The sequence below is a fragment of the Suncus etruscus genome, chromosome 6 (assembly GCF_024139225.1).
Source record: "Suncus etruscus isolate mSunEtr1 chromosome 6, mSunEtr1.pri.cur, whole genome shotgun sequence".
Taxonomy (NCBI): domain Eukaryota; kingdom Metazoa; phylum Chordata; class Mammalia; order Eulipotyphla; family Soricidae; genus Suncus; species Suncus etruscus.
This window is the reverse complement of record NC_064853.1, coordinates 26,809,949-26,836,165: the sequence shown is the minus strand read 5'-3', so window position 1 is coordinate 26,836,165 and position 26,217 is coordinate 26,809,949. Positions and strand designations below refer to the sequence as shown.

The 26,217-nt window shown below is 38.3% G+C and overlaps 1 protein-coding gene across 2 annotated transcripts in view; it reads right to left on the bottom strand.

The window, feature by feature from the left end:
* Positions 1 to 26,217, bottom strand: part of EPS15 (epidermal growth factor receptor pathway substrate 15) — a 169,472-nt gene that overhangs the window by 76,360 nt on the left and 66,895 nt on the right. For both annotated transcript variants that reach the window (XM_049774674.1, XM_049774675.1), the window contains exons 9-12: positions 22,634 to 22,723; positions 21,188 to 21,333; positions 18,062 to 18,218; positions 12,013 to 12,098 (exon numbers count right to left, since the gene is read on the bottom strand). In XM_049774674.1, the coding sequence (XP_049630631.1) occupies positions 12,013 to 12,098; positions 18,062 to 18,218; positions 21,188 to 21,333; positions 22,634 to 22,723 (479 nt within the window). The remainder of the gene's footprint in view (positions 1 to 12,012; positions 12,099 to 18,061; positions 18,219 to 21,187; positions 21,334 to 22,633; positions 22,724 to 26,217) is intronic.

Here is a 26,217-nt window from a genome sequence, read left to right as displayed (position 1 = left end):
CTATCAATGGAGTGATGCAGAAAAAAAGGAACCCTCATTTACTGATGGTGGGAAATCAACTGGTCAGCCTTTTTGAAAGACAATATGGACATTCCTCAAAAAAACTAGGAATTTAGGGAGGAAGTGCTAAAAAAAAAAACCCTAGGAATTTAGCTTCTATATAATCCAGCATTTCTACTCCTGGGATTATTCAATTGCTCCAAAACATAATGTAAAGAAGACGTGTACAAGCCTATTCATAGTAGCACTATTCATAATAGTCAAAATCTGGAAAACAACCCAAATGCCCAAAAATAGACAAATGGATAAAGAAGCTATGCTATTATCTACACAGTGGAATACTATACAGCTCTTGGAAAAATGAAGTAATGAAATTTGCTGATACATGGATGGACATGGAAAGTATCATGCTGAGAAATGAGGGAAAGGAAGAGGGACAAACAGAATGATCACATTCATCTGAAGGATTTAAAGAAGTACTGTGAGTGAATAATATCCTAAGACAATAGAAATGAAGGTCAGGAGAAATGGTCCTTAGTAGAAATCTTGCCAAAATGTGGGGATGGTGGTTAGATCAGAAAAGGAATCACCATGACAATAACAGTGTAAAGTAATCACTCTGGACAAGAACTGGGTGCCAATAGGCAGTAAAGTGATATGCATACCTTTCAGTAATAGTATTGCAAAGCATAGTGTCTTTTCTTTTTACAGAAATGTAAATGCATTTTCTTTAAATAAATTTAAAAAAAATTATTCCTGGCATTGGGGCCAGAGCAATAAATAGCACAGAAGTAAGGTGTTTGCCTTACAGGTGGCAGACCAGGGCTGGACCAGATTCGATTCCAAGCATTCCATATGGTCCCATTAGCCTGCCAGGAGCAATTTCTGAGCAAAGAGCTGAGATTAACTCCTGAGCACCATTTGGTGTGGCCCAAAAACAAACACAAATTATTTCTGACAGGCTGAGAGGGTGGAGGACCATATGGGATGCTAAGGATTGAACCTGAGTCAGCCATGTACACAGTAAATACCCTACCCACTATGCTATCACTCTAGCCCCAAGTAAATAAGTTTTGTTTTTAAGAATAAGTCATAGGGGGCCCGGAGAGATAGCACAGCAGCGTTTGCCTTGCAAGCAGCCGATCCAGGACCAAAGGTGGTTGGTTCGAATCCCGGTGTCCCATATGGTCCCCCGTGCCTGCCAGGAGCTATTTCTGAGCAGACAGCCAGGAGTAACCCCTGAGCACTGCCAGGTGTGACCCAAAAACCAAAAACCAAAAAAAAAAAAAAAAAAAAGAATAAGTCATAGATTTTAATTCATATGGCTAATACTAGATATATAGTCTACCTTTAAATAAGGGACGTCTTGGGCCCAGAAAGATAGCACAGCAGTAGGGCATTCGCCTTGCACACAGGCAACCAAGGACTTATGGTGGTTCGAATCCTGGTATCCCATATGGTCCCCCGAGCCTGCCAGGAGCAATTTCTGAGCTCAGAACCAGGAGTAACCCCTGAGCGCAGCCAGAAATGACCCAAAAAAAAAAAAAAAGAGGAGGAATCTTCCTAAAGACAAGTTTTAAATGATGAGTCAAGTTTTCTGTAACAACATGAATTAAATTGCTGCTTACCAAACAAGCCAACACTACAAACTAGAGCTTCAATTACTCAATTAATTAACACCATTCTTCAAGTAGCCACAAGAGACCTAATATCAGTATTATAGATTTTGTTTATAGGGCAAGAGGTATTTTAGGTAATAATAGTTTCTAGTGGTATTTGAAGTAAAGCAATAAACAAAATCTTAATGTAAAACATGGTAACACTATATTTATTTGTTTGTTTGTTTTTAGATTCTTAAAAATGACAGAAGTCAGAACCAGAGTCTGGCTACCTGGCTACAAAGTTCCAGACTCTTTTCTTTCACATGTGTGCATGCGTGTGGCGTGTGTGTTTGGGGGAGGGAGGGTGTTACACTTGGTGGCGCTCAGGGCTTATTCCTAGCTCAGGGATCACTGTGGCAGTGCTGGAGGATCAGTCCAGGCTGGCTGCATGCAAAAACACACTATCTCTCCACCCTTAAAGTTTCAGTCTCTTTTCAACTAGGGTGAAAGTGCTTATTCAACTACTCCATCAAATGTTCATATAACACGAGGCTTGAAGTGCTTAGATAGAGATTAGGGAGGATAATGAAGGTAGTTACTAACATGAACAGAAAATTTACTATGCTTTAAGATCTATAAGATCTATACTAAGGATAATATTATAAAACTATTGTATTATTCATATTTCCAGTTTACACATGAAGAACCTGAGATATAGTTAAATAATCTAAGTTGTTTCAGGAGCCAAAGCAGGCAGTTTGGTTAAAGTCCATGCTCTAAAAGCTTACTATACTATCTTATTATACTTAATAATAGGTACTGTACTACCACATAGGTTTGAGTCTTCTGGCAAACTGAGGATATAAAAAATGTCTTAAAAACATTTGCTCCTTTCTTTATCCTGATTGAAAAGCCAGAATAAAGCGATATTGAATAGAAAAATTTATATAAAGAAGGCACAGCAAAATGCCTAACTATTACTATCATAGCCTATCTCATGTATTGGCCTGAGACCAGGATAGCAAACTTGACCGACAGGATGTCGCTTTTACTTCCTGATGTTCTTGCAAAAACAAAGAAAGGAAGTAAAAGCCAGCAAAAGACAAATAACAATTAACTTCTGTCTCAGCATAATGCATCACTACATGAAGGAGTTTCTACATGTTTCATCTTCCACTCCTAAGAACTTTTCTATTTCAGCAACTTTTCTTTCAAACATTTTTTAAAATGGGATTCTATACGGACCAGAGAAATAGCCCAAGTAGTAGAGCTGCTTACCAAACAAGCCAACATTACAAACTAGAGCTTCAATTACTCAATTAATTAACACCATTCTTGAAGTAGCCACAAGACATCTAATATCAGTATTATAGATTTTGTTTATAGGGCAAGAGGTATTTTAGGTAAAGAGCTACAAATCTGATACTGTAAGTAGTAGTCTTAAACATATGGGGCTGGAATTGAATCCCTGAAATAAATGGAACTGGTGTCCATATATATGTAGGCTCTTATTTTCCCCTGGGGGTACAGTCTAACATTATATTTTATTATATAACATTATATTTTCAAAGGAAACTTTGATACAAAAACACGATACGATAGGAAGTTAGGGCTGAAGAGAGAACATGGAGGTAAGTCATTTGCCTTGCATCCAGAAAGACAGTGGTTCGAATCCTGGCATCCCATATAGTCCCCCGAGCCTGCCAGGAGTGATTTCTGAGCATAGAGCCAGGAGTAGCCCTTGAGCTCTGCTGGGTGTGACCCCAAAACCAAAAATCAAAAAAAAAAAAAAGAAAAGAAAAGAAAAGAAAAGAAACTTAGCCTACCAGCCTTAGAGTCCAGGTAAGGACCTGTTTTTCAATATTTTGCTTATTTTAGCATTTAAATCTTGGCATTTAGTCTGCCGTATACTTAGCAGGAATTAAATATGGTAAATATTCTTTTATTTGTAACATAGCTCTACTCAACTGGTCCATTCATTCAATAAGTGAGATTCTGTGCTTCCAGATATCTGGATTAATTTCTCGACCTATCCAAATGAATAAGGTCTAATTCTAATGCTTAAGGAGTTCAGTTTAAAGTAAAAAAGACCACAATAAAATGTAGTGAGGAAGATTAAAAAAGAATGACTCCTATAGAAATAAAAAGGAAAAGAACACATAGCAACTAAAGTTTCAGAGAGACAGAAATAAAGTTCTCTAAGCTAATTCTTTTTTTGGGGGGTGGAGGGGGCACACCTAGTAGCGCTCAGGGGTTACTCCTGGCAGGCTTGAGAGATCATATGGGGAGGCCAGGGATCAAACCCGGGTCCCTCCTGGGTTGGCAACAGCGTGCAAGGCAAACGTCCTACCACTGTGCTATCACTCTGGCCTAGCCAAGCTAATTCTTAAAGCACAAATAAAGTTTATAGGGCAAGGGGCCGGAGAGATAGCATGGAGGTAAGGCATTTACCTTGCATGCAAAAGGAAGGTAGTTCAAATCCCGGCATCCCATATAGTCCCCCAAGCCTGCCGAGGGCGATTTCTAAGTGTAGAGGCAGGAGTAACCCCTGAGCACTGCCGGGTGTGACCCAAAAAACAAAACAAAACAAAACAAAAAAAGTAATAAAAAAGTTTACAGAGCAAAAGGTAATGCCCAGTCAATGGAATAGAAAGACCAGAGACACAGTACTAAAATAGTAGCATTTTGAAGAAGTAACAAGTTTATCTACCATATGGCTGAAGAAGAGAAATGAAACCAGACCAGTGGATCAAAGCATTATACTGAATACTAATAATGCAAAGAACAAATACATGAGTCTTCTCTTAATTTTTTTACAGCGTAAAAGAAATAAATATACTTTACTAAGGAAGGTGGGTGAGAGAGAACAGTAAGTCAAGAGAAAACTATGAACCAAAAGCCATTCTCAGAAAAGAAACATGGATCCAGTTGGAGACAGGGAGTCAAAAAGGGATGTTGAGTTACATTTCACACATCAGTTGAAAGCAAAATGACCCAAAGGAAGGAAGCGGAGTCTAGAAACAGAGTCAATAGGAGGTGATAACAGTGATCCAGATAGTTTAAAACTAAGTAAGTTTGGGGCCAGAGAAATGGCATGGAGGTAAGACATTTGCCTTGCATGCAGAAGGACGGTGGTTCGAATCCCGGCATCCCATATGGTTCCCCCAAGCCTGCCAGGAGTGATTTCTGAGCGTAGAGACTGAAATAACCCCCACGCTGCCAGGTGTGACCCAAAAACAAACAAACAAGCAAACAAAAAAACTAAGTAGGTATGATCCCTGGCATCCCATATGGTCCCCTGAGCCTGCCAGGACCAATATTTGAGTGTAAAGCCAGGAGTAACCCCTGAGGGCTGCTGAATATGACCCAAAAATCAAAAAAATAAATAAATTAATTTAAAAAAAAAAAAAGAGTGAGCCGAACATGCTGAGGACACACAAAGGTTTTGGATGTAGGAGACTTAGTTTAATCCCCAGCACTTCATAATCCCCTGAACACCACAGGAAGGATACTTGAGCACAGAGCTGAAATTAGCCCAAAAGCAAACAAACAAATAAAGAAACACTTTAGGTTTTCCTAGCTTGAGTGACTATATATGAATGGCAATAATAGTGAAAAAGAAATGAGACTAAAATAATAGTTAGGGAAAGACCATTTTCTACCAAAAATGCAGATGAAAATATGAGAGGTGTTCATAGGTCCTACACTGGTGAATAAGTTTAGGTCTTGGGGCTAGAGTGATAGAAGAGAAGGTAGGGCAATTGCCTTGCCTTGCACAGCCCAAGTACTATCCTGACACCATATATGGCCCCTTGAGCAGTGCCAGTAGTAATTCCTAAGCCTTGAATTCCTTGAGGTGTGGTCCAAACCATATGAAAGATCAGGTAACTGGAGGGAGAGTAAATAGCACAGCAGCTAGGGAGTTTGCCTTACAAGTGGGCGACCTGGGTTCAATCCCCAGCATCCCATATGGTCGTCCAAGCCTGCCAGAATTCCTGAGTGTAGAGTCAGAAGTAACCCATGGGTAGAGCTCCTGGGTGTGCCCCTTGCCCTCCAAAAATCAGGTATTTTATATGATTAATGGATTATAACTGTATTGTACTATCATATAATTGTAGTATTATAAATTTACTTCCCTTAACAGGTTTTTTTTTTTTTTTTTTCATTTTGGGGGAGGGAGGAGAGGAAAGGAGAAGAGGAGAAGAGAGAAGGGAGGAGAAGGGAAGAGAGGGGAGGCAAAGAGAGGAGAAGTGAGGGGAGGATCTTTAACAGGTTTTTAAAAAGCATACAAATTTAATGAGATTCAAATAACTGAGTTCCTATACAAACAAATGTTGAAGAAATTGCATAAAATAGTAAAGGGGAAAAATAATGCCAAAACAAACCCTGCCTTAAACTCTTAATTTTTTTTTTTTTTTTTTTGGTTTTTTTGGGCCACACCCGGTGACGCTCAGGGGTTACTCCTGGCTATGCGCTCAGAAGTCGCTCCTGGCTTGGGGGACCATATGGGACGCCGGGGGATCGAACCGCGGTCCGTCTCCTAGGCTAGCGCAGGTAAGGCAGGCACCTTACCTCGAGCGCCACCGCCCGGCCCCTAAACTCTTAATTTTTAATGAGAAAAAAACTGATGAACTAGAAACAAACACAGCATCTCAATTTTGACCAATAGCAAGGAACTTTTGTTTGTTTATTGCACACACACCCAGTGATTATGCTCAACAGGATTACTACAGTTCAGTGAGGGAAGACCAAGTGGTTTTGGGTCTCAAAACTTCTTTATCCATTCATCTATTATTCCACTGATTTTTTATTTTCCATGCTCAAAACAATAATATTAAAAAATGTTGTCTTCATGATACTTTTCCATGTTTTCCGAATATTTACAATAAGCATGTCTTATCACTATCACCACGGGGGATAAAGGTTTAAAAAGTTTTAAAAACATTACAAGAATTAATGGAGGATAAAGATACAATGGAAGTATTCTGGTAGCAGACAGGAGGTGTCTATGAAAAAGGGAACCTGCTACTTTGCTCCAGAACTCTGTTTCTCTAGACCAAGACGACTTTAGCAATTAGAAAAGCTAATTTTGGTTCAACCACATCCTGACTACACAGTATGGTTTTCTCTTCCCTACCCCCATTTTCCTATTGTACATAAAAGTGTACATGTACAATCATATTGCCTTTTTAAAAATAGCTAATGATATACTTTGCTAAATATCAAAAGGATATGAGGAAAAAGATTGGTTTTGTGAAAATACCCCATTTTTCCATGTGTGGAATGCTCATTTAGCTCTTAACTTTGATTTCCAGGAAGTTATTTTGCTCTTAATGTTTAATCAAAAAATTAAAACTCTTGTGACCTTGTTTTATGAGAGAATTTTAATTTTTCTCTTATTATTGCAAAAAAAGCACAATTTTATAACTTTTTTGTTCCGGAGGGCCACAACCAGTTGTGTTCAGGGCTTAGTCATGAATGACTCTGTGCTCTGGGATCACTCCTGAAAGGGGTTGGGGGGGGGGCCACATATGGTATCAGGGAAGAAATCCAAGTTGGCAGTATAGAAGGCAAACACCCTACTAGTTGTGCTATCACGCTGGCATCCTGCAGCTCATTTTTATAATTTTTTTTTATATAGTAGTTATATGTAAGTCAATGTGCCTTTAAATAGGGAGAAATTACTTTAAAAGAAATTAACCCTATAAGACTTTCTCTTAAAGTCAAATATCTTATTTAACTAAACATTTTGACTGGTGTAGCTGCTTGCAAAGCACCAACCACCTCAGGTCCTTAAAACACTGTCATTAAGATACTTTAGATAGATACTAAAATAGCATAAAGACATCCTGAAGTATTAAAAAAAAAAAACTTAGTTTGCAGACAATCTTCATCTTGGCTCCAATAATCAGAAAACCTGTTCTTGGCCACAGTTGCTGTGACATTTTCATGTTGAGAAACTCAATGTTTTCTCAAAAAAATTCTCTAAGACAGACATTGAGATTGTGGCCTTAGTATGTCATCCTAAGTGTCAACATGGCTGATAGAACAAAGGTGAAGAGAAAGGCAGATTGACAGCAGGGTCCCCTTTGTGACTCAGAAGAGCCATTTCAGCCCTTGTTAGTATTGGATGTCCTCATGACACAATTCCCAAATAGCCTGACAGAGAAAATAGTAAATAACTGTAGAGCTATTTGTCCAGGGGCCCTGTAAAGCAATTGTTCGAGGGGTTCTCCTTGAGGAAGAAAGCTTTGAAGACATTACTGGTCCAGAGATGGGGTTGGACAGCACAAAGAGGTGCACACCCCCCTGGTTGATTTTTAATTGGGCTTGACCATGGGCCATCTCTTCTCCTTCACAGAGAACTCTTAAAGAAGATAATACCTATCAATACTGCATTGCTCAAGAGGCACTCCTAAGCCCTACTGTTCCCTTAGGAACTTCTTTCCAGCACCTCACCAACACCCCCACCCAACAGGCTCAGTCCAGTTAACCTTCAGAAAATCTCCCTTTGGCTTGATTAGCATTACATAGGAATTTACCTGCTATCTGCCCATATTCCCATGTTGATTATTCCTGATCAATAAATGTTTCCCTTTCATGGAGCTGTGAGCTCCGTGACCTCCCATGCTTTTTTCTATTATGTCTGTCTTATTTTCTTAATCCTGTGGCACCCCTGATTCAATGTTCACCTGGGGCTAGACTCTCGCATGTTAGTGTGCTCCAAGAAGAACACAGATACAGAGTAGAGTGGCTTAGTCAATGAGCCCCACCACCACACATAAAAAATACTACCACACTGCAAAGGTCACAGTGGGAAAGTAATGCAGAACCCCACCACACTTAATGAATGAAGATGGTAGTTCTGAAGACCCAACTAATACCAGCCACCTTTAAGTCTCTCTGACAAGGATTTTAGAGAGGTAATATTGAGAATATTCAAGAACTCAGAAAAAAAGAAGAAGAAAAAAAGAATGGACAGTCAATAAGGCACAAGGGGATATAAGAGTAGAACATTTGATAGATAGATAGATAGATATGAGAAAATTTCAAACAGAACTGAAAAACTTGGTGGAAAAAATGAAAAACTCACTGAAAGGCCTCAGCAGAGTGAGCTACTGAGTACAAAATCAGTGTGCTCAAAAATGATCTATATAGGGGCCAGAGAGATAGCATGGAGGTAAGGCATTTGCCTTGCATGCAGAAGGATGGTGGTTCAAATCCCGGCATCCCATATGGTTCCCCGAGCCTGCCAGGAGTAACACCTGAGCAGTGCCGGGTGTGACCCAAAAACCAAAAAATGAGCTATATAACACCTCCAGACAACAGCAGAAGATTTAAAAAAAAAAGTCTTAAAATAAACAAAGAGAAGATGGGAAAAAATCCTTAAAAATGAATAGACAATAGTAGAACTTTGGATAAATTCAATAGAACTATAAGAATAATTGGGGGTCCCAGTGAGCAAGGAAGAAAACCCCTATGAAGAAGCAACTAATGAATGCATGCACCCACATCCTGGATGCTCAAAAAGTACTAGCTAAGAGTCTCAAATAAAAACACCACAAGGCACACCCTCCTCACAATGATGAAAACAAGACCATAAATTGAGATAGAATAATAAAAGCACCAAGATCAAAAAAGGAAATTATAATAAAAGGAGCATCCCTAAGACTTACAGCAAATTTATTACAAGCAACCTTTCAGGCCCAAAGACAGCACTGAGATATAATAAAAAAAAATTCAATGGAATGAACTCCTCACCAAGAATACTTAATTCAGCCAGATTCTCATTCAGTTTTTTTTTTTTTAACTTTACTGATTGATTGATTGATTGATTGATTGTTTTGGGGCCCACACCCAGCAGCTCTCAGGGGCTAATCCTGACTCTGCGCTCAGAAATTGCTCTTGGCAGGTTTGGGGCACCATACGGGATGCCAGGAATTAAACTGGGTCCCTCCTGGGTTGGCTGCATGCAAGGCAAACGCTGTGCTATTTCCCTGGCCCTCATTCAGGTTTGAAGGAGCAATACACAGATTCATGGATGAAAAATAGCTCAGGAACTTTACAGACTCAAAACCAACTTTAAAATAAGAACTCAAGGGGTGCATTACGGCAAGGTAAACCCCACAAGGACACCACAAACATAAATAAACATAAACCCTACAAACAAACACAAACATAAACCCCACAAACACACCAAACTTCTACAAAAATGATGAACAAAATGCCATGAAAATAATCTCTCAATATTAATAGACTAAATATACCAATTCAGAGAAAGAATGACAAAATGGATCAGAAAATTGAATCCAACATTCTGTACCCTACAAGGAACACATCTGAATAGTCAAAGAAAATACAGACTCAAAGTAAAGGTTGAAAGACAATCCTTCAAACAAACAACTCCCTTAAAAAAAAAAAAAAAAGTAACCCAAAAGTAATGTGACACTTCAACACCGCTTTGTCACCTTTTGATAGATCAACCAGTCTAAAACTCAACAAGTATACATGGCTTTGAAGGCAGAAATCAAAGAAAGAAGATTAGTAGTTATATATATGGCTAGTCATCACACAAAAGCTGAATACGCATGGGAAATTGTCCAAAAATAGTCCACATGTTGGGCCACAGAACATACTGCCATAAAATTAAAACGACAGAAATTGTATCAATAATTTTCTCAGACCATGATGTACTGAAAATGGAAGTGAATTATAAACAGAAACTGGGAAATTACTTTAACATATGGAAATTAAACATTTCCCTACTAAATAACCAGTGGATCAGAGAGGAAATACCGTATTTTCCGGCGTTTAAGACGACTTTTGAAACAAAAAGAAGTCAACCGAAAATCGGGGGTTGTCTTATATGCCGAGTATATCCCGAAAATTGTTTCAATATGCCGCTAAACGAAATTGTCTGAATATTGCCACAAAACGAATTTTCCAACTCGATCCTGCACCAATCACTGCAAGGCTGCTCGGACCATCTCTCTAACTCAGCCAATCCAAGCCGGCTTTTTATGCATGCAAATTAGACAATGTTCTGGACCAGAATCTACACTGTAAAAAGCCTGCTCAGATTGGCCAGAGAAAGAAAGGAAGTCTATTACAGTATAACCTTTGAACCTCTGCTTGTTGTGATTGGCTCACTGTGGTACATACAGTTGCAGCACAGGAATGTTCTGTCTGAGCCAGTGAATATAGGCCTAAACCTATGTTTTAACTGCAAAATTAGGGGGTAGTCTTATATGCCCAGTCGTCTTATATGCCGGCAAATACAGTAAAAAAAAATTCCTGCAAATAAATGAGAACGAAGACACAAATTATCAGAATTTGTGGGACAGAGCAAAAGCAGTATTAAGAGGAAAATTTATTGCTTCATCTGAAAGGGAGAAAGAGCCTCCATAAATAATGACAAAGCTTAAGAAATTGGAAAGTAACACATAAGATGCGCCAAAAGCAGGCAGGAAGGAGATAATAAAACTTAGAGCAGGAATTAATGAACTGGGAACCCAAAAAACAATCCAAGAGATCAATGAAAACAAGTGTTGGTTCTTTAAAAATATAAATAAGATCAATAAACCATTAGCAGGAGAGAGAGAAAGAGCAAGAGCCATAATAAACCAAATCAGAAATGAAAGGGGGATGTCACCACATATACTACATATATTCAAAAGGTAATCAGAAATTATTTTGACAATCTTTATGACACAAAATGAGATAACCTAGAAGCAATGAATAAATTCTTGGACCCCTTACAGAAATATCTTGCTCAAATGAGCTCAAGAAGCCAGAGAGATAAGTATAAAGGATAAGTCTCTTGCCCCCTGCACTCAGACTACTTGAGTTGGAACCTGGGCATTGTGTATGGTCTTCTGAGCATCACCAGTATTAGTTCCTGAGGAGAGTCAGTGTAAACACTTAACACTGCTAGGTGTGGCCTCCAAACAAAAAACAAATCAACACATAAAATGAGCTTTTTTATTATGAAATAAAAAAAATGTGTTCTTTATGTTAAAGAATATCAAAGTACAAAGTTGAAGCTTAGAAAAAAACTCAACATAAATATGTTTGGTAACGGGAACATTTCAAGAAAAAATGAAGCCAAATAAAGAAAATAAAAAAAAAACTCACTAAATTATAATGCATTTTCGGGCATTTTAATAAATTATTCAACTACATAAGTTAGAGAAAAATTATTTCTAAAATTAACACTTTCCAATCATGAAAATAACTCATAGCATCCCTTTCTTTAGAACTTATAAGTTTGCTTAGATATGATTAAATAAGGTACACTAAACAATTCAAGAACCTTGATACTTGACCATATAGCAAGTATACAGTAGAAATAGAGAAAAGTATTGTGTAGCATGCATTTATATATAGTTAGTTGCAATTTTACATCACATACCTCTGTAGGTCAACTATTTCATTGTTAAGAGTATCTAGCTCCTTAATAGCAGAGAAGTCTGCGACAGGACTTGGTCCTATGACACTCTAAAAACAAAAAGTGACAATTAGACATCATTACTATACAATTACTTAATCTGTTGAAAATCATTAAAATGTTAAAAACTTTATATGAAGTATAGTTCACTGTATTACTAATAATTCATTCAATAAAATTCTAACTAGTTATATGTTAAGAAATTTTACCTTAAATTTTCTAAAAATTGTTCTATAATAAATACCTTTTAAGATCTCAATGTCTTTGTCACTTGATCCAAGCCTAGTCTGAACACTGCATTAAAGCAGATATATACTAGATTCATAAAAAAAATTCTTCCTCTGAAATACAAACTAGGAAGAGTAATTTATTTACAGTTGTATCATCTGATACAGAGTATAAAGACAATTTTTTTTTTTTTTTTCGTTTTTGGGTCACACCTGGCTGTGCTCAGGGGTTATTCCTGGCTTGGCTCAGAAAATGGTCCTGGCAGGCTCAGGGGACCATATGGGATGCCGGGATTCAAACCACTGACCCTCTGCATGCAAGGCAAATGCCTTGCCTCCAAGCTATCTCTCCAGCCCCAACAAATTTTTGATAAATCTCAGATTATAATAGTAGTTGACTTTATTCAACAAAAATTTGTTTTTGTTAAAAATACTTATTAGTATCTACCCTAAACTATTTAGGCATAGTAAATATATAAAAACCATATATAAAACTGACTTACAAATTATATCCTTTATATGTGTGTTTTTTTTTAAATAATGAAGGTGGTCAAAACTGGCCCATGAATGACAACTGATATTTGAAATCTAGTTTATTCTGGTCTCTGCTATTTTACTAGCTTGCATAAACTTCACAAAAACAGGGAAATAGGGCTGGAGAGATAGCATGGAGGTAAGGCGTTTGCCTTGCATGCAGAAGGATGGTGATTCTAATCCCTGCATCCCATGTAATGGTTCCCCGAGTCTCCCAGGAGCGATTTCTGAGCATAGAGCCAGGAGTAAACCCCTGAGCGCTGCCAGGTGTGACCCAAAAAAACAAAAAACAAACAAACAACAAAAAAAAAACAGGGACATAATCTGCCCACTTTGGAATTTAAGTGAAACTGGGCTAAAGAAATAATTCAATAGATATATCAACAGTTTAATGCAAGTTTTGCATGCAAGAGGTCTGAATTCAACTCCTAGCAATAATATGGCCCCCTCCAAGTCACACCAGACGTGAGTTCTGAGTACTATCAGGCCCTGAACACTGCTGTGTTTGGCCCAAAACAAGAAGGAAAAAAGAAAAAGAATAAAAACAGGGCTAGGAAATAAGTTCAAGGGACTTTTTCACTTTGCTTATGGTAGGCTCAAGTTTCATCCTCAGCACTGCACAGATCCTTTAATAGGGAGCACTGAATAGTAGTAAAGCCTAGGTACCTCCAAGTATGGTCCACAAAACAAACAAACAATAAGAAATAATATATGTGTGGGGCCAGAGAGATAGCATAGCGGTAAGGCGTTTGCCTTGCATGCAGCTGACCCAGGACAGACTGTAGTTCAATTCCCGGCATCCCATATGGTCCCCCGAGTTTGCCAGGAGCGATATCTGAGCACAGAACCAGGAGTAACTCCTGAGCACTGCCGAGTGTGACCCTAAAAAAATAATACACCAAAAAAAAAAAAATAATAATACATGTGAAAATGTGACATCCATTCTAAAGCAATCTAATTTTTAAACTACTGTTGATGCCTAACGTAACTGACTGAGAGAGGGCTTGAGCAATAGCACAATGGGTAGGATATTTGTCTTGCACGAGGCTGACCCTGGTTAGATTCCAGGCATCCCATATGATCAACCAAGCCTGCTGATCACTGGGCGAAGAGCCAGGAGTAACCTGAGTGCCGTTGGGTATAGCCCAAAAACAAAAACAAAAACAAAACTAACTGAAGTGGGAACAAAAAGAATATCTGTACTTCCCAATAGTTTACCCAATGCTAGAAAAAGATTAATAACAGAATAATAACCATTCAGAAATGTTAAAAGGCCTGAATATGTAAACTAATATATACTGAGATTTATTAGTAAACATAAATCTTTTTTTTTTTTTTTTTTTTTTTTTTTTTTTTTTTTTTTTTTGGGCACACCCGGTAACGCTCAGGGGTTACTCCTGGCTATGCGCTCAGAAGTCGCTCCTGGCTTGGGGGACCATATGGGACGCCGGAGGATCGAACCGCGGTCCGTCTCCTAGGCTAGCGCAGATAAGGCAGGCACCTTACCTCCAGCGCCACCGCCCGGCCCCGTAAACATAAATCTTAATACTAATATTTATGTTGCTGTGGACTTAATGTTTCACATCTCAAAAAACCAGAAAATATTCAATATTCTATCTCTTCATGATTATATGCCTTCATTGATTGTTTGGTTCTTAGGCCTTAATCTTGACTATGCTCATGGATCAGATTAGGGGTGCTGAGGGACAGCATGTGACAGCTTGTGATCAAACCAGGGTAGATGTCTGACAAAGCAAGGACCTTAACTGCTCTACTCTTTTTAGCCTACGAAATACTTTTAAATCTATTAGCCAATTCTCAGAACTATCTTAAAACTGAGTTGTGGGTAGGGGAGACACTATTAACCCCATTTTTAGAGTTAAGAAAGCAGAATAAATTACTTATTGTTGACCTTAGCTAGTAAGTAGCTTAATCAGTAATTTTCAAATAAAATCCAAATATCACTTGGCAGTTGCATATCAATTATCAAGTGGTAAACAAAACCATTACTTTAAAAGCCAATTTGGCTAGTATGCTAATAAAATTGGGCAAAGAATTTCTTCTATATTTTGTTTTGTCTTCCAATACTAAACCTCATCTGTAAGAATTCATTCAAATAATACTACTTTCAAAATTATATAAAGATGTATATCAATTATTTCTCTCACAGTTTTTATTGTATTTATAGTGGTTCAGTGACTTTTATTACCCTAAATAAAAATTTAAAACTTAAAATTAGAACTTAAAAGTGAATTTTGAATGTAACAGGTAATCTCAAGGATTTTTAGCTTTTTAAATTTTACCAATGAGCAAAACCTGGCCAGACAGTTGAAGAAGTCAACAAAACGGAAAATTAGCACTTGGTCTCACTTCTATCTCCAAAAGTAACTTACATCACCCCAATGCTACTGAGAAATTTGCTATCAGAGGTGCAAGCAACCCAAGAAACTCATGACTTCCACACCTCTTCTGTCATTCTAATCCCAAAAAATGTGACTCACATTTGATATTACTTCACTCTTAAAAATATCAAATGAGAAAAGTGATACTAATAAATTTAAACCTCAAGCAAGTTATAAGGTAATACAACAAATTATTGAAAAGAATAGTGTCCTGTAATTATTAGTACATATTATGTCACTATTCAATTACTGTCACAAAGTGCAGTAAGATGGCATGCAACCAAAGAAACATGAAAAAAGAAATTCAGCTAACAGTATACAAAAAAGGGCATATGAAAAATATGCCCTTCTTTTTTTGGTTTGGGGGCCACACCCAGCAGCACTCAGGGGTTACTCCTGGCTCTGTACTCAGAAATTGCTCCTAGCAGCCACGGGGGACCATATGGGATGATGCCAAGTTCGAGCCACCATCGGTCCTGGGTCACCCATTTGCAAGGCAAATATGCTCTACTGCTGTGCTATCTCTCCAGCCCAGAATATGCCCTTCTTTCAAAATATTTTCTCATCCTATTTAGTGATTCAATAATTCTAGTGATTTATAACAGATTCTAGGGTAGGTAAGCAAGGACCAAGTGACGAGACAAAGCATACTGTTCAGATATATTCTCTGCTTCAACTTTGCTTTATAAAAGATCTGTAAATTAAAAATGTTTCTTGTCAACCAAAAACTGTAATGCATAAAGTAAAGCTCTAACCTTGAGAGAGTAGTTAAGAAACTGACAGTACAAGAAAGGCGAAAAGCAGAGTGCTGCAGAGTGGAAAAAATAGTCCAAACTAGAAAAAACACAGAAAGGAAAGCAACATTCAAAAAAGGATTAGTCAAAGCTGCAAAAAAATGCAGTACTAAAAAATCAGATTATCAAGAGAAAAGAGATTATTTGAAAGACAAAGCAAGTGCAAATTTTTCATTTCTAGGTTAAATTTTTTGGTTGCTAGACAAACATCAGTTATAAAATCCCATTTTAATGACTAGTACATATTATCTGATATAGACAGGTATCTGTGCTCTAGAGGATGAACTTCAACAAAACTATTATATTAAAAATTGTACAACTGATGCAACTTAAAGTGGCTACCAATGTTATGTATGTCTTAATGAACAAACAATACACTTAAAAAATTCCATTATGTCTGTATTTTGTGCCAACAGGAAACTTAGTAGGTTTAAATTGAAAATAGTAAAGGGAAAAAAACTGGTCAACAAAGGTAAAAAAAAAAAAAAAAAGGACTAAAGAACACTGAGTTACAGTGATAGAAGGCATCAATACCAATTTGAAAATTTTATTTTTCTGATGACATTATTTTTAGCCTTCTTCATAACTTAGGGAACCCTATTCTCACAACACAAGAAACCCCCCAAATTCATAGAAGGCTCCCAAGTCCCCAAATTACAAAACAGATCATTAAATATTATTTAAAATTAACTTGTAATTTTGGTAACTGATGGCTATAGTTAGTCCATTTAGTTGACTTAGAAAAATGGCAAATTTGAATTTTTAGGTTAAAATGGGATTTTTAAAACCTATGTAACAATATTAATGCAAAACCAAAATATTCTGTTGATATATGAAATATTATATCCCATAGTTGATAATCCCTATTACATATAACAGCAATGGTCATTTCACAGGTCTAAGAGATTTAAAGAAATGAAGTCTGTACTTTTAAAGGCAAATAACCACTAGAGTAAGCAAACCTTTTTAGAGCTGTATTAATACCAAGATATTGCAAATGTGCTATACTAGGAAGGGTTTCTGGAAGAGGAGAAAAATACCAAAATACAATATGGCTAAAACAACATGGTTCTGAAAATTAGTATTGCTGGCCAGAAACCAAAAGTAGCAAAAATTTGCTTCTAGCTCTTAAGATATGAAATCAATTCATATGTTCAGAAAAGCCCATCTATGTGGCAAAAACCAAACAAAACTATTTTCAACAAAATGATCTTTTAATGTAAAAATGAACCAATCAATTATAATCACTTAGATTTTGTTTTTAATTTTTTATGATTGATCAAGTAACTCTAATGCCTTCCGTTAAAATTCAATTCGTAAAAATTCCATGTCCCTTATGTTTTGGTGGGCCTATGCAAACAAATGCCACTTTAATACCGTTTTTTACTAAGTTCCCTTGACGCCAATCCTTAAGAAAAACAACCCACTAAAACTTTTGAGGTTAACTTAAACTACTAAGCATGTGCTTGGAACTAGAGAAATGTACTTTGCCCTCAATGTTTAAGGAGTTACATAAGTCTAATGTCTTTAGATTATATTGTGTGCTGCTAAGAAATAGTATGTACTACAACTGGGGATTTGAGGGACAAAGTAATTGTATTGTACATGGGTTTAGTTTTGTTTTTCTTAATGTTCTTTGGCTGAAAGTTCAAGGCTGGGATATCATCGATGGGAATACCGTGAATTTTGCTTATGGGTGATTGGGCTTCCACTGTAACTTTACCCTGTCCTCTTTCTTTGCATCTTTGTTGTCATAATTAAAATAAAAATAATAAAAAAAAATTAAAAACCAGAAGGGGAAATAAGACCAGATTTTTTAAAATTTAAGATAAAATATAGAAATACGTATAATGACTGGTGCGATACATGAACTACAGACCAACGATATCACATAATACATTCAAACATTTGATAGGTATAAACCTCATCTCATACAGCAGTTCTACTCCTACATAAAATATATACTTTTCCCCATTCTTCCATCTAAATTGAATATGCCATTTGACATCGTTTCTTTCTCTTAATGCATTCAAGGCTTCTTAGGTAGATTTCTTACCTTTTGTAAACTGGCCCTATCTGATGGTGGGATCATCTCAGGAGTAAGAACGTGAGGAGGATCAATACCTTTTTTTAACTTTTGATTGATTAAATGAAAAGCCAAGGCAAACTGATCCTTTGAAAGTTTTCCACAATCCTTTGTGTCACATAATGCCCTGCATAAATAAAAAGAAGCAGATAAATGATACACGTACTAATCCAAAAACTGGAGAGGAGGGAGGGGAGTAGAGTGAGAGGAGGAGGGGAAGAGAGGAGAGAGGGGAAGGAGGGAGGGAGGGAGGGAGGGAGAGGAAGAGAGGAGAGAGGGGAGGGAGGGAAGGAAGGAAGGAAGGAGGGGAGGAGGGTAGGGAGGGAAGGAAGGAAGGAAGGAAGGAAGGAAGGAAGGAAGGAAGGAAGGAAGGAAGGAAGGAAGGAAGGAAGGAAGGGAGGAAGGAAGGAAGGGAGGAAGGAAGGGAGGTAGGAAGGAGGGAAGGAGGGAGGAAGGGAGGGAGGGAGGAAGGGAGGGGGGGAGGAAGGATGGGGTGGTGGAGGGAGGGGAGGAGGGAGGGGGGGGAGGAGGGAGGAAGGAAGGAAGGGGAGGAGGGAGGGAGGGAAGGAGGGAGGGAGGGAGGGAGGGAGGGAGGGAGGGAGGGAGGGAGGGAGGGAGGGAAAGAATCCTAGGCTGATATGGGGCTTCTAAACTGAGTTCACTTTGTGCTAATTTCCAGCAGCAGTACAGAAAAATCAGACTTATAGTGGGCCAAGATGTTCCAACATTCTCTACTCCCAAGATTTCCACATTAAAAGATGAAACTAGGGCCCGGAGAGATAGCACAGCGGCATTTGCCTTACAAGCAGCCGATCCAGGACCAAAGGTAGTTGGTTCGAATCCCGGTGTCCCATATGGTCCCCTGTGCCTGCCAGGAGCTATTTCTGAGCAGACAGCCAGGAGTAACCCCTGAGCACTGCCGGGTGTGGCCCAAAAAAACAAAAAAACAAACAAACAAACAAAAAAGATGAAACTAAAGTATTAACAGATTTTGGTTCATTATGGTATTCAAATAATTCTAAAACAAGCAAAAATTTCCATGTCAATTTTTTCTTGCAACACAAGAGCAGGACAGAAGGATCACCTAAGTAAAGCAGGAACAGCTGCAAATGGAGATCACATGTGATCAGAAGGCAGCAATCTGGAGTTTTACCACATAACTTGAAGAAAAACAGTGGATGTTTTATTTTGTTCTCACTGTCTCTCCTCATCTACAAAGTCAAGATACAGCCAAAGAGACAGCCCAGCAGGTAGGGTGCATGCACATAGCCAATCTGAGTTTAATCCCTGCCATACCAGAGCCCCCTGAGTAGAGGCAGGCACAGCCAGAATTAAAACTTAAGTGTCACTGGTTATACAAAATAAAACAAAATTAAGATAACACTTGTCTTGCAAAGTCACTGAAATTAAAATAAATTACATTAAAACTCTGGACAGGGCTGGAAATATAGTATAGCAGGTAGAGCATTTGCTTTGCACATGGCAGATCCAGGTTCAATTCCCAACAATTCTATATGGTCCTCAAGCACCACCAGGAGTAATTTCTGAGTGTAAAGCCAGGAATAACAACTAATCATCACCAGATGTGACTCCAAAATCCAAAATTTAAATAAATAAAAATAAAACTCTGGGCATAAGGTCAAATCCATGATAGCTGCCATTTACTGGGCATAGAGCTTGGCCTCAACACTCAAAAGTGGCGGATATTATTAATTACCCACTATATTTAATCTTTTTGGTTTTTGAACCACACCTAGCAGTGCTCAGATATCACTCTTAGCAGTACTCAAACTATCTGAAGTGTTGGGGATCAAAACAAGGGTGGCTACAGGAAAGTATCTAAATCTCTATACTACTACAACTACCTCTTTAGCCCTACACTTATTTTACAAAGATGTTCATGACTGAGTTTCCATCATACAATGTCCACCAACACTCATCTCTTCACCAATGCACATTTCCTGCCACGTTCCCTGCCTGCCTCTATAGCAGACACTTTCCTCCCTTTCCTTTCCCTCCTCGTTCTTCTCTGCCTCTCTCCTCTGCCCCGCCTTAGAAATTGCCTCCACATATTTAATCTTTCCTTGTCTTAGATTCGTACTTATTTTAAGTAGATCTTACTTTTTTCTAAATTTCTCTTTGCAACTGTGTGATTACATTTCTGATGTTTGCTGTTACTTGCAAAATTCAACATGACCTACTTATAATGAGTTGAGTTATTAGCAGACAAACTATCTTTCTATTATCTCATCAAATTACCTCATTTCTTACTTCATATATATATACATTACCTATCTGTGATAAAATATTATGTGAAAGTCACTAAAGTTAGCAAGGTTTGCTTTTTTTTCCAGGACAAAGTGTGGAACTCCTATGTAAAGGTATAAAAACATATGTATGTGGAGTTCTCAAAAATTCTTCTGCTAAAATTTCAGAGTTATGAACTCTACTAGTATAATTTAAGTTTCACAGATATCAAAAGATGGCTAATTTAAACATTCAAGTAACAATTAACCTATGTCTAGTTGATCTCATAAAACTTTATGTTTGGGGCCAGAGAGATAGTACAGCGGTGTTTGCCTTGCAAGTGGCCGATCCAGGACCTAAGGTGGTTGGTCCGAATCCCGGTGTCCCACATGGTCCCCCATGCCTGCCAGGAGCTATTTCTGAGCATATAGCTAGGAATAACCCCTGAGCATAGCCGGGTGTGGCCCAAAAACCAAACAACAACAACAACAACAAAACCCCAAAAAAACTATGTTTTATTATCCAGAAAAAAATTTCAAATTGGGCCCGGAGAGATAGCACAGCGGCGTTTGCCTTGCAAGCAGCCGATCCAGGACCAAAGGTGGTTGGTTCGAATCCCGGTGTCCCATATGGTCCCCCGTGCCTGCCAGGAGCTATTTCTGAGCAGACAGCCAGGAGTAACCCATGAGCAATGCCGGGTGTGGCCCAAAAACCAAAAAAAAAAAAAAAATTTTTCAAATTTAAACATTATCTATACAAATTTCTGAATAAATACCTAAAGGCAAAAATGCATAAAGCTGGAGTTATGTAAGCCATGCTTATATCTGGGAATATTTGATAAAATCTTACCAAATATGGGCTAACAAGGTAGAAGGTAAACCTGTCTTCAGAAAAATCTCACGAACTTCCAATCCAGACACAAAGCCGTCCATATCTGTATCAGTTTTCATGAAGATTTCATCGTATTTAGTTTTTTCTGCAGGGGATACAACCCACTATAGGAAAAAAAAAAAAAGACATACTTGGAGTATTTGCTATAAACAAAATAAACCTTAGCATTACTTTTTCAATCCACTACAGCAGCAATAAAAAAATTCAGAGTCAGCGGCCGGAGAGATAGCATAGAGGTAAGTCATTTGCCTTGCATGCAGATGGACCGTGGTTTGAATCCTGGTATCCCATATGGTCCCCCCAAGCCTGCCAGGAGCGATTTCTGAGCATAGAGCCAGGAGTAAACCTTGAGCACTGCCGGGTGTGACCAACACCCCCTCAAAAAAAAAAAATTTAGTCACTCCATCCCATTAACTAAATCAAATGTTTCATTTCCATCACTGCAATAGAAATGCTTAGTTGAAGATAAATACAGATCAGTCGAGACTGTATGGATAGATGCTCATTTTACGTTTTTATCTTTTTTAGAAATAATTAAATTCAAGCAGTTAACTCTTGATTTGTGAGTGATATATATAGATACATATCTCTATATATAGTTATATATATTACAATATAGATTACTGGGAGAGTCTGCATAACCATTCAGATAATTCTCAATTATATTTTTGTTTGGTGGTCACAACCAGCAGTACTCAGGAGCTACTCCTGGCATTACTCAGAGGACCACAAAGTTAGTGCTGGATATTAAATCTGGGCAAAACATATACTCCAATCTGTTGAGCTGTCTCTCCAGACCTCAATCTCTATTTTTATTATAGCTTGATTAAGCAGTCTTCAATGTAGCCAGACTGGCTAATTAGTATATCTCATCATTATTTTCTTTTACTCAACTGAACTAGAAAAGAGATAGAGGGAATCTTGGACAAACCCAAATTGTAAAACCTAGTACAAGAATTAATAGTTAACTAGAGGTTAAATAAACTAAAAACATCTAGTAACTATACATGGGCAAGCATGCCAGATTAGTACAGAGTCTTCTCTCTCAAACTTTTATTCTAGGGAATTCAAGGCAAAGTCAATGAAGCATCCATCTGACCTAAATAAGGCCAACTGCAAGAAAAGGACCATCTGCCTTCTCTGGGACTTCACCTTAGGAAGGTTAAACCAAAGGAAATGCTGAATCTTTTATCCCTTTGATAGTTCCTTCTATCTTCATCAAGCAAGCAACTGTTAAATGTCATGCACTTTCTGTTTATTTTATAAAGTCCTTTAACACTAATAAATCTATACCTGTCTTAATGGTGCTTTGGTAGGTAAAATGCCTACAGGTGGTAAAGACTGGTAAGGTTCCTTGGATGCTGCTGAAGAAGGGATGAATCGCACAGAGCCTGATATACTGACCGTTTTTCTCTTAGAAGGTGGCACCACAGCTGGAGGCAAGGACATTGGCACAGGTTCCTTTTCCAGTGCACAGTATACCAGAAACATGGCCTTCAAAAATAGATGAATAGGGTCACATATATTAAAATCATTCAACAACATCCACTCACTGAACTAATTATTGTTCAACAAAGCATCTTCAAGCTGTCTCAAATCCATTTTTTAAAATAAAGAAATTAAGCTGGAAAGAAAATCAAGAAAAGATGAAAGAAAAAGAAAACATCTCAAAGCTAAACAACTTTTGGGAAGTAACAAAAGAAAACATCCTTCAACCAAAGTTCCTTGTACTATCAACCAGGAGGGAAAATTTTGCGGGAAAAAAAAAAAAAAGAGGTCTTCTCTCTAATAAATTTAAAAAGTACAGGGGCTGGAGAGATAGCACAGCAGTAGAGCATTTGCCTTGCACGCAGAAGGATGGTGGTTCGAGTCCCAGCATTCCATATGGTTGCCAGGAGCAATTTCTGAGCATAGAGCCAGGAGTAATCCCTGAACACTATTGGGTGTGACCCCCCCCCCCAAAAAAAAAGGTACAAAAAATGCTCACTTAATTCAAGAAAATTAGCTTAAAACGATAGAAATACCATTTTGTATCTACTATGTTAGCTGGAATGGGAAAATATAGGAACTCTGATACATTGTAGTGGGGTGCAGACGAGCATTGAACCAATTAAGGGCAATTTGATAACATCTACCAAACTTATTTCCCCACTGAGTTCACAAACCTACATATGGGAATCTAGCTTTAGACTTGTCTTCTTATAGAGAACATTGTATAAAAAAGGTTGCTATATAATTGAATTTTCTTTTTTGGGGGGGAGGAGTCACCCGGCAGCCCTCAGGGGTTACTCCTGGCTCTATACTCCGAAATCACTCCTGGCAGGCTGGGGGACCATGCCGGAATTCGAACCACGGTCCTTCTGCAAGCAAGGCAAGTGCCTTACCTCCATGCTGTCTCTCCTGCCCCATAATGGAATTATTTCTATCAGCACCTTAAGTACTCATCAACAGAAGATTGGTTAAAGAAGTTATGGTACATTCATAACAAATACTACGATGCAATTAAAACAATATGAGAAACATTTTGAATTTGAACTGTAGTAGTACTTTCACAAGTCTATACAACTGTTAGAATTCATCAGCTTATGTAATTAAAAGGAATACAATTTGAAGGCTGGAACAATAGTACAGTGGGTAGGGCACTTGTCTTGCACAGGGTCAACCCAGGTTCTATCCCTGTCACCTCATATGGTCCCCAAGTCTGCCAGGAATGATCTCTGAATGCAGAAACAGGAGTATGTCCTGATCACTGCTGGATATGACCCAAAACAAAAATAAATACAATTGATACAATTCACTTTATGGAAAGTACTCAATAACAATAACAAGGGGGGGGGAGGTTTCCCTACGAAAAATATCCAAGATGTACTGTTAAAAATTTATAAATTGTAGGGGCCTGAGAGATAGCATAGCGGTAGGGCATTTGCCTCGCATGCAGCTGATCCAGGTTGGACCTTGGTTCTATCCCCGGCGTCCCATATGGTCCCCCGAATCAGGAGCAATTTCTGAGCACATAGCCAGGGGTAACCCCTGAGCATTACAGGGTGTGGCCCCCAAAAGAAAATTTATAAGTTGTATGTCTACCAGTATATAAAGTGTTATTATTTGTAGAGAGGGGTAGCAATTATTTATAATGGTTTATATTTTCTTTAAGAAATTCTAGGAGAAACAAGAAAATAAATAGTTTTAGTGTGCATGTTAAGTGAAGAAGTTGAGGACAAGAACAGGACCAAAACTTTTCTCCACTTATTATCTTTTTTGGTATTATTATATTGAAAACTGAGTAAGAAAATGCATCACTTACAAAAATTATTGGGGGGAAGGCATTGTGAAAGATAGCATTGAGGTTAAAGTTTTTGCCTTGCAGAGTCAGCCTTGTTTGATACCTGGCAAGACATATGGATTCCTGAGCATCACTGGGTATAATTGAAGGCTCCAAAGAAATCAAACTTTGGGAACAGAGACATAATATAGGAGATAAAGTACCTACGTTGGGGCTGGCACGGTGGCACAGAGCAGTAAGGCGTCTGCGTTGCTTGCACTAACCTACGATGGACCGAGATTCAGTCTCCCAGCATCCCATATGGTCCCCCAAGCCAAGAACGATTTCTGAGCTCATAGCCAGGAGTAAACCCTAAGCGTCAATGGGTGTGCCCCCCCAAAACGAAACGAAACAAAACAAAACAAAATAAAGTGCCTGCCTTGCATGCAAATTACTGCAATTCAATCCCTGGAAGTACAGTTTTGTTCCATGTGGGGTGGGGTGGTTGGTGTGGGGTTTTAAAGACTTTGTGGTATTAGGAGTCAAATAAGGCTCTTGCTGCCTGCAAGACAAGTACCCCTGTATTATTTATTAGCTCTCTTCCCAAAATATTTTTATGTTTGTGCTTTTTGTTTTAGTTTTGGGGCCACTGGCGACGCTCAGGGGTTACTCCTGGCTATGTGCTCAGAAATTGCTCCTGGCATGGGGGACTACATGGAATACCAGGGGATCGAACCACAGTCTGTCCTAGGTCAGCCTCATGCAAGGCAAAAGCCCTACCACTGTGCCACTGCTCAGGCCATGTTTGTGTTTATTGTTTTGGGTTGGTTTGGTTGTTTGGTCAAACCCTTCAGTGCTCTGGGTCACTCCTCACTCAATTTATTGCAGATCTCAGGGTCCATATGCAATGTGGGTTCAAACCCATGTCAGCTACATGCATCTCCAGCCTGCATCTTTAGAAATTTAAAGAATTAAAATTTCCTTGCCCGGCATCTCCAGCCTGCATCTATAGAAATTTAAAGAGGTAAAATTTCCAAGACTACCTTTAACAATATGAAATTATCCAAAGCACATTTTATCTTCCAAAAAATAGTAACTGGGAGAAAATTATCATATTTCTTCTTAATATTTTTCTTTCACTAAAAAAAGTTACAGGGGCCAGAGCAATAGCACAGTGGGTAAGGCATTTGCTTTGCAAGCAAGCCAGCCCAGATTCAATCCCTGTCATCCCATATGGTTCCCCAAGCCTGTCAGAAGTTATTTCTGAGTACAGAGTCAAGAGTAAACCTCTGAGCGTTGCTGGGTATGGCCCATAAACAAAAAATTAAAACTGTCCTAAAAAGGAAACCCAGTTTTAAATTAAATACTACAGAGCTTTCAAATCAATATTTGTTAAGTACCTAATGCAACATTGTGATGGTAATTCATTTTACAAAAGAAAAAACTCAGGCTCACAAACATTAATTTAGCCAGAGAGATAGTACAGTGGTAAGGTGTTTGCTTTGAATGCAGAAGGATGGTGGTTCGAATCCTGGGGTCCCATATGGTCCCCCGAGCCTGCCAGGAGCGATTTCTGAACGTAGAACCAGGAGTAACCCCTGAGCACTGCCGGGTATGATCCAAAAACCAAAAACCAAAGAAAAAAAAAAAAGAAAGAAACATTAATTTGGGCTGGAGAGATAGCACAGTGGTAGGGCATTTGCCTTGCATGCGGGTCAACCTGGGA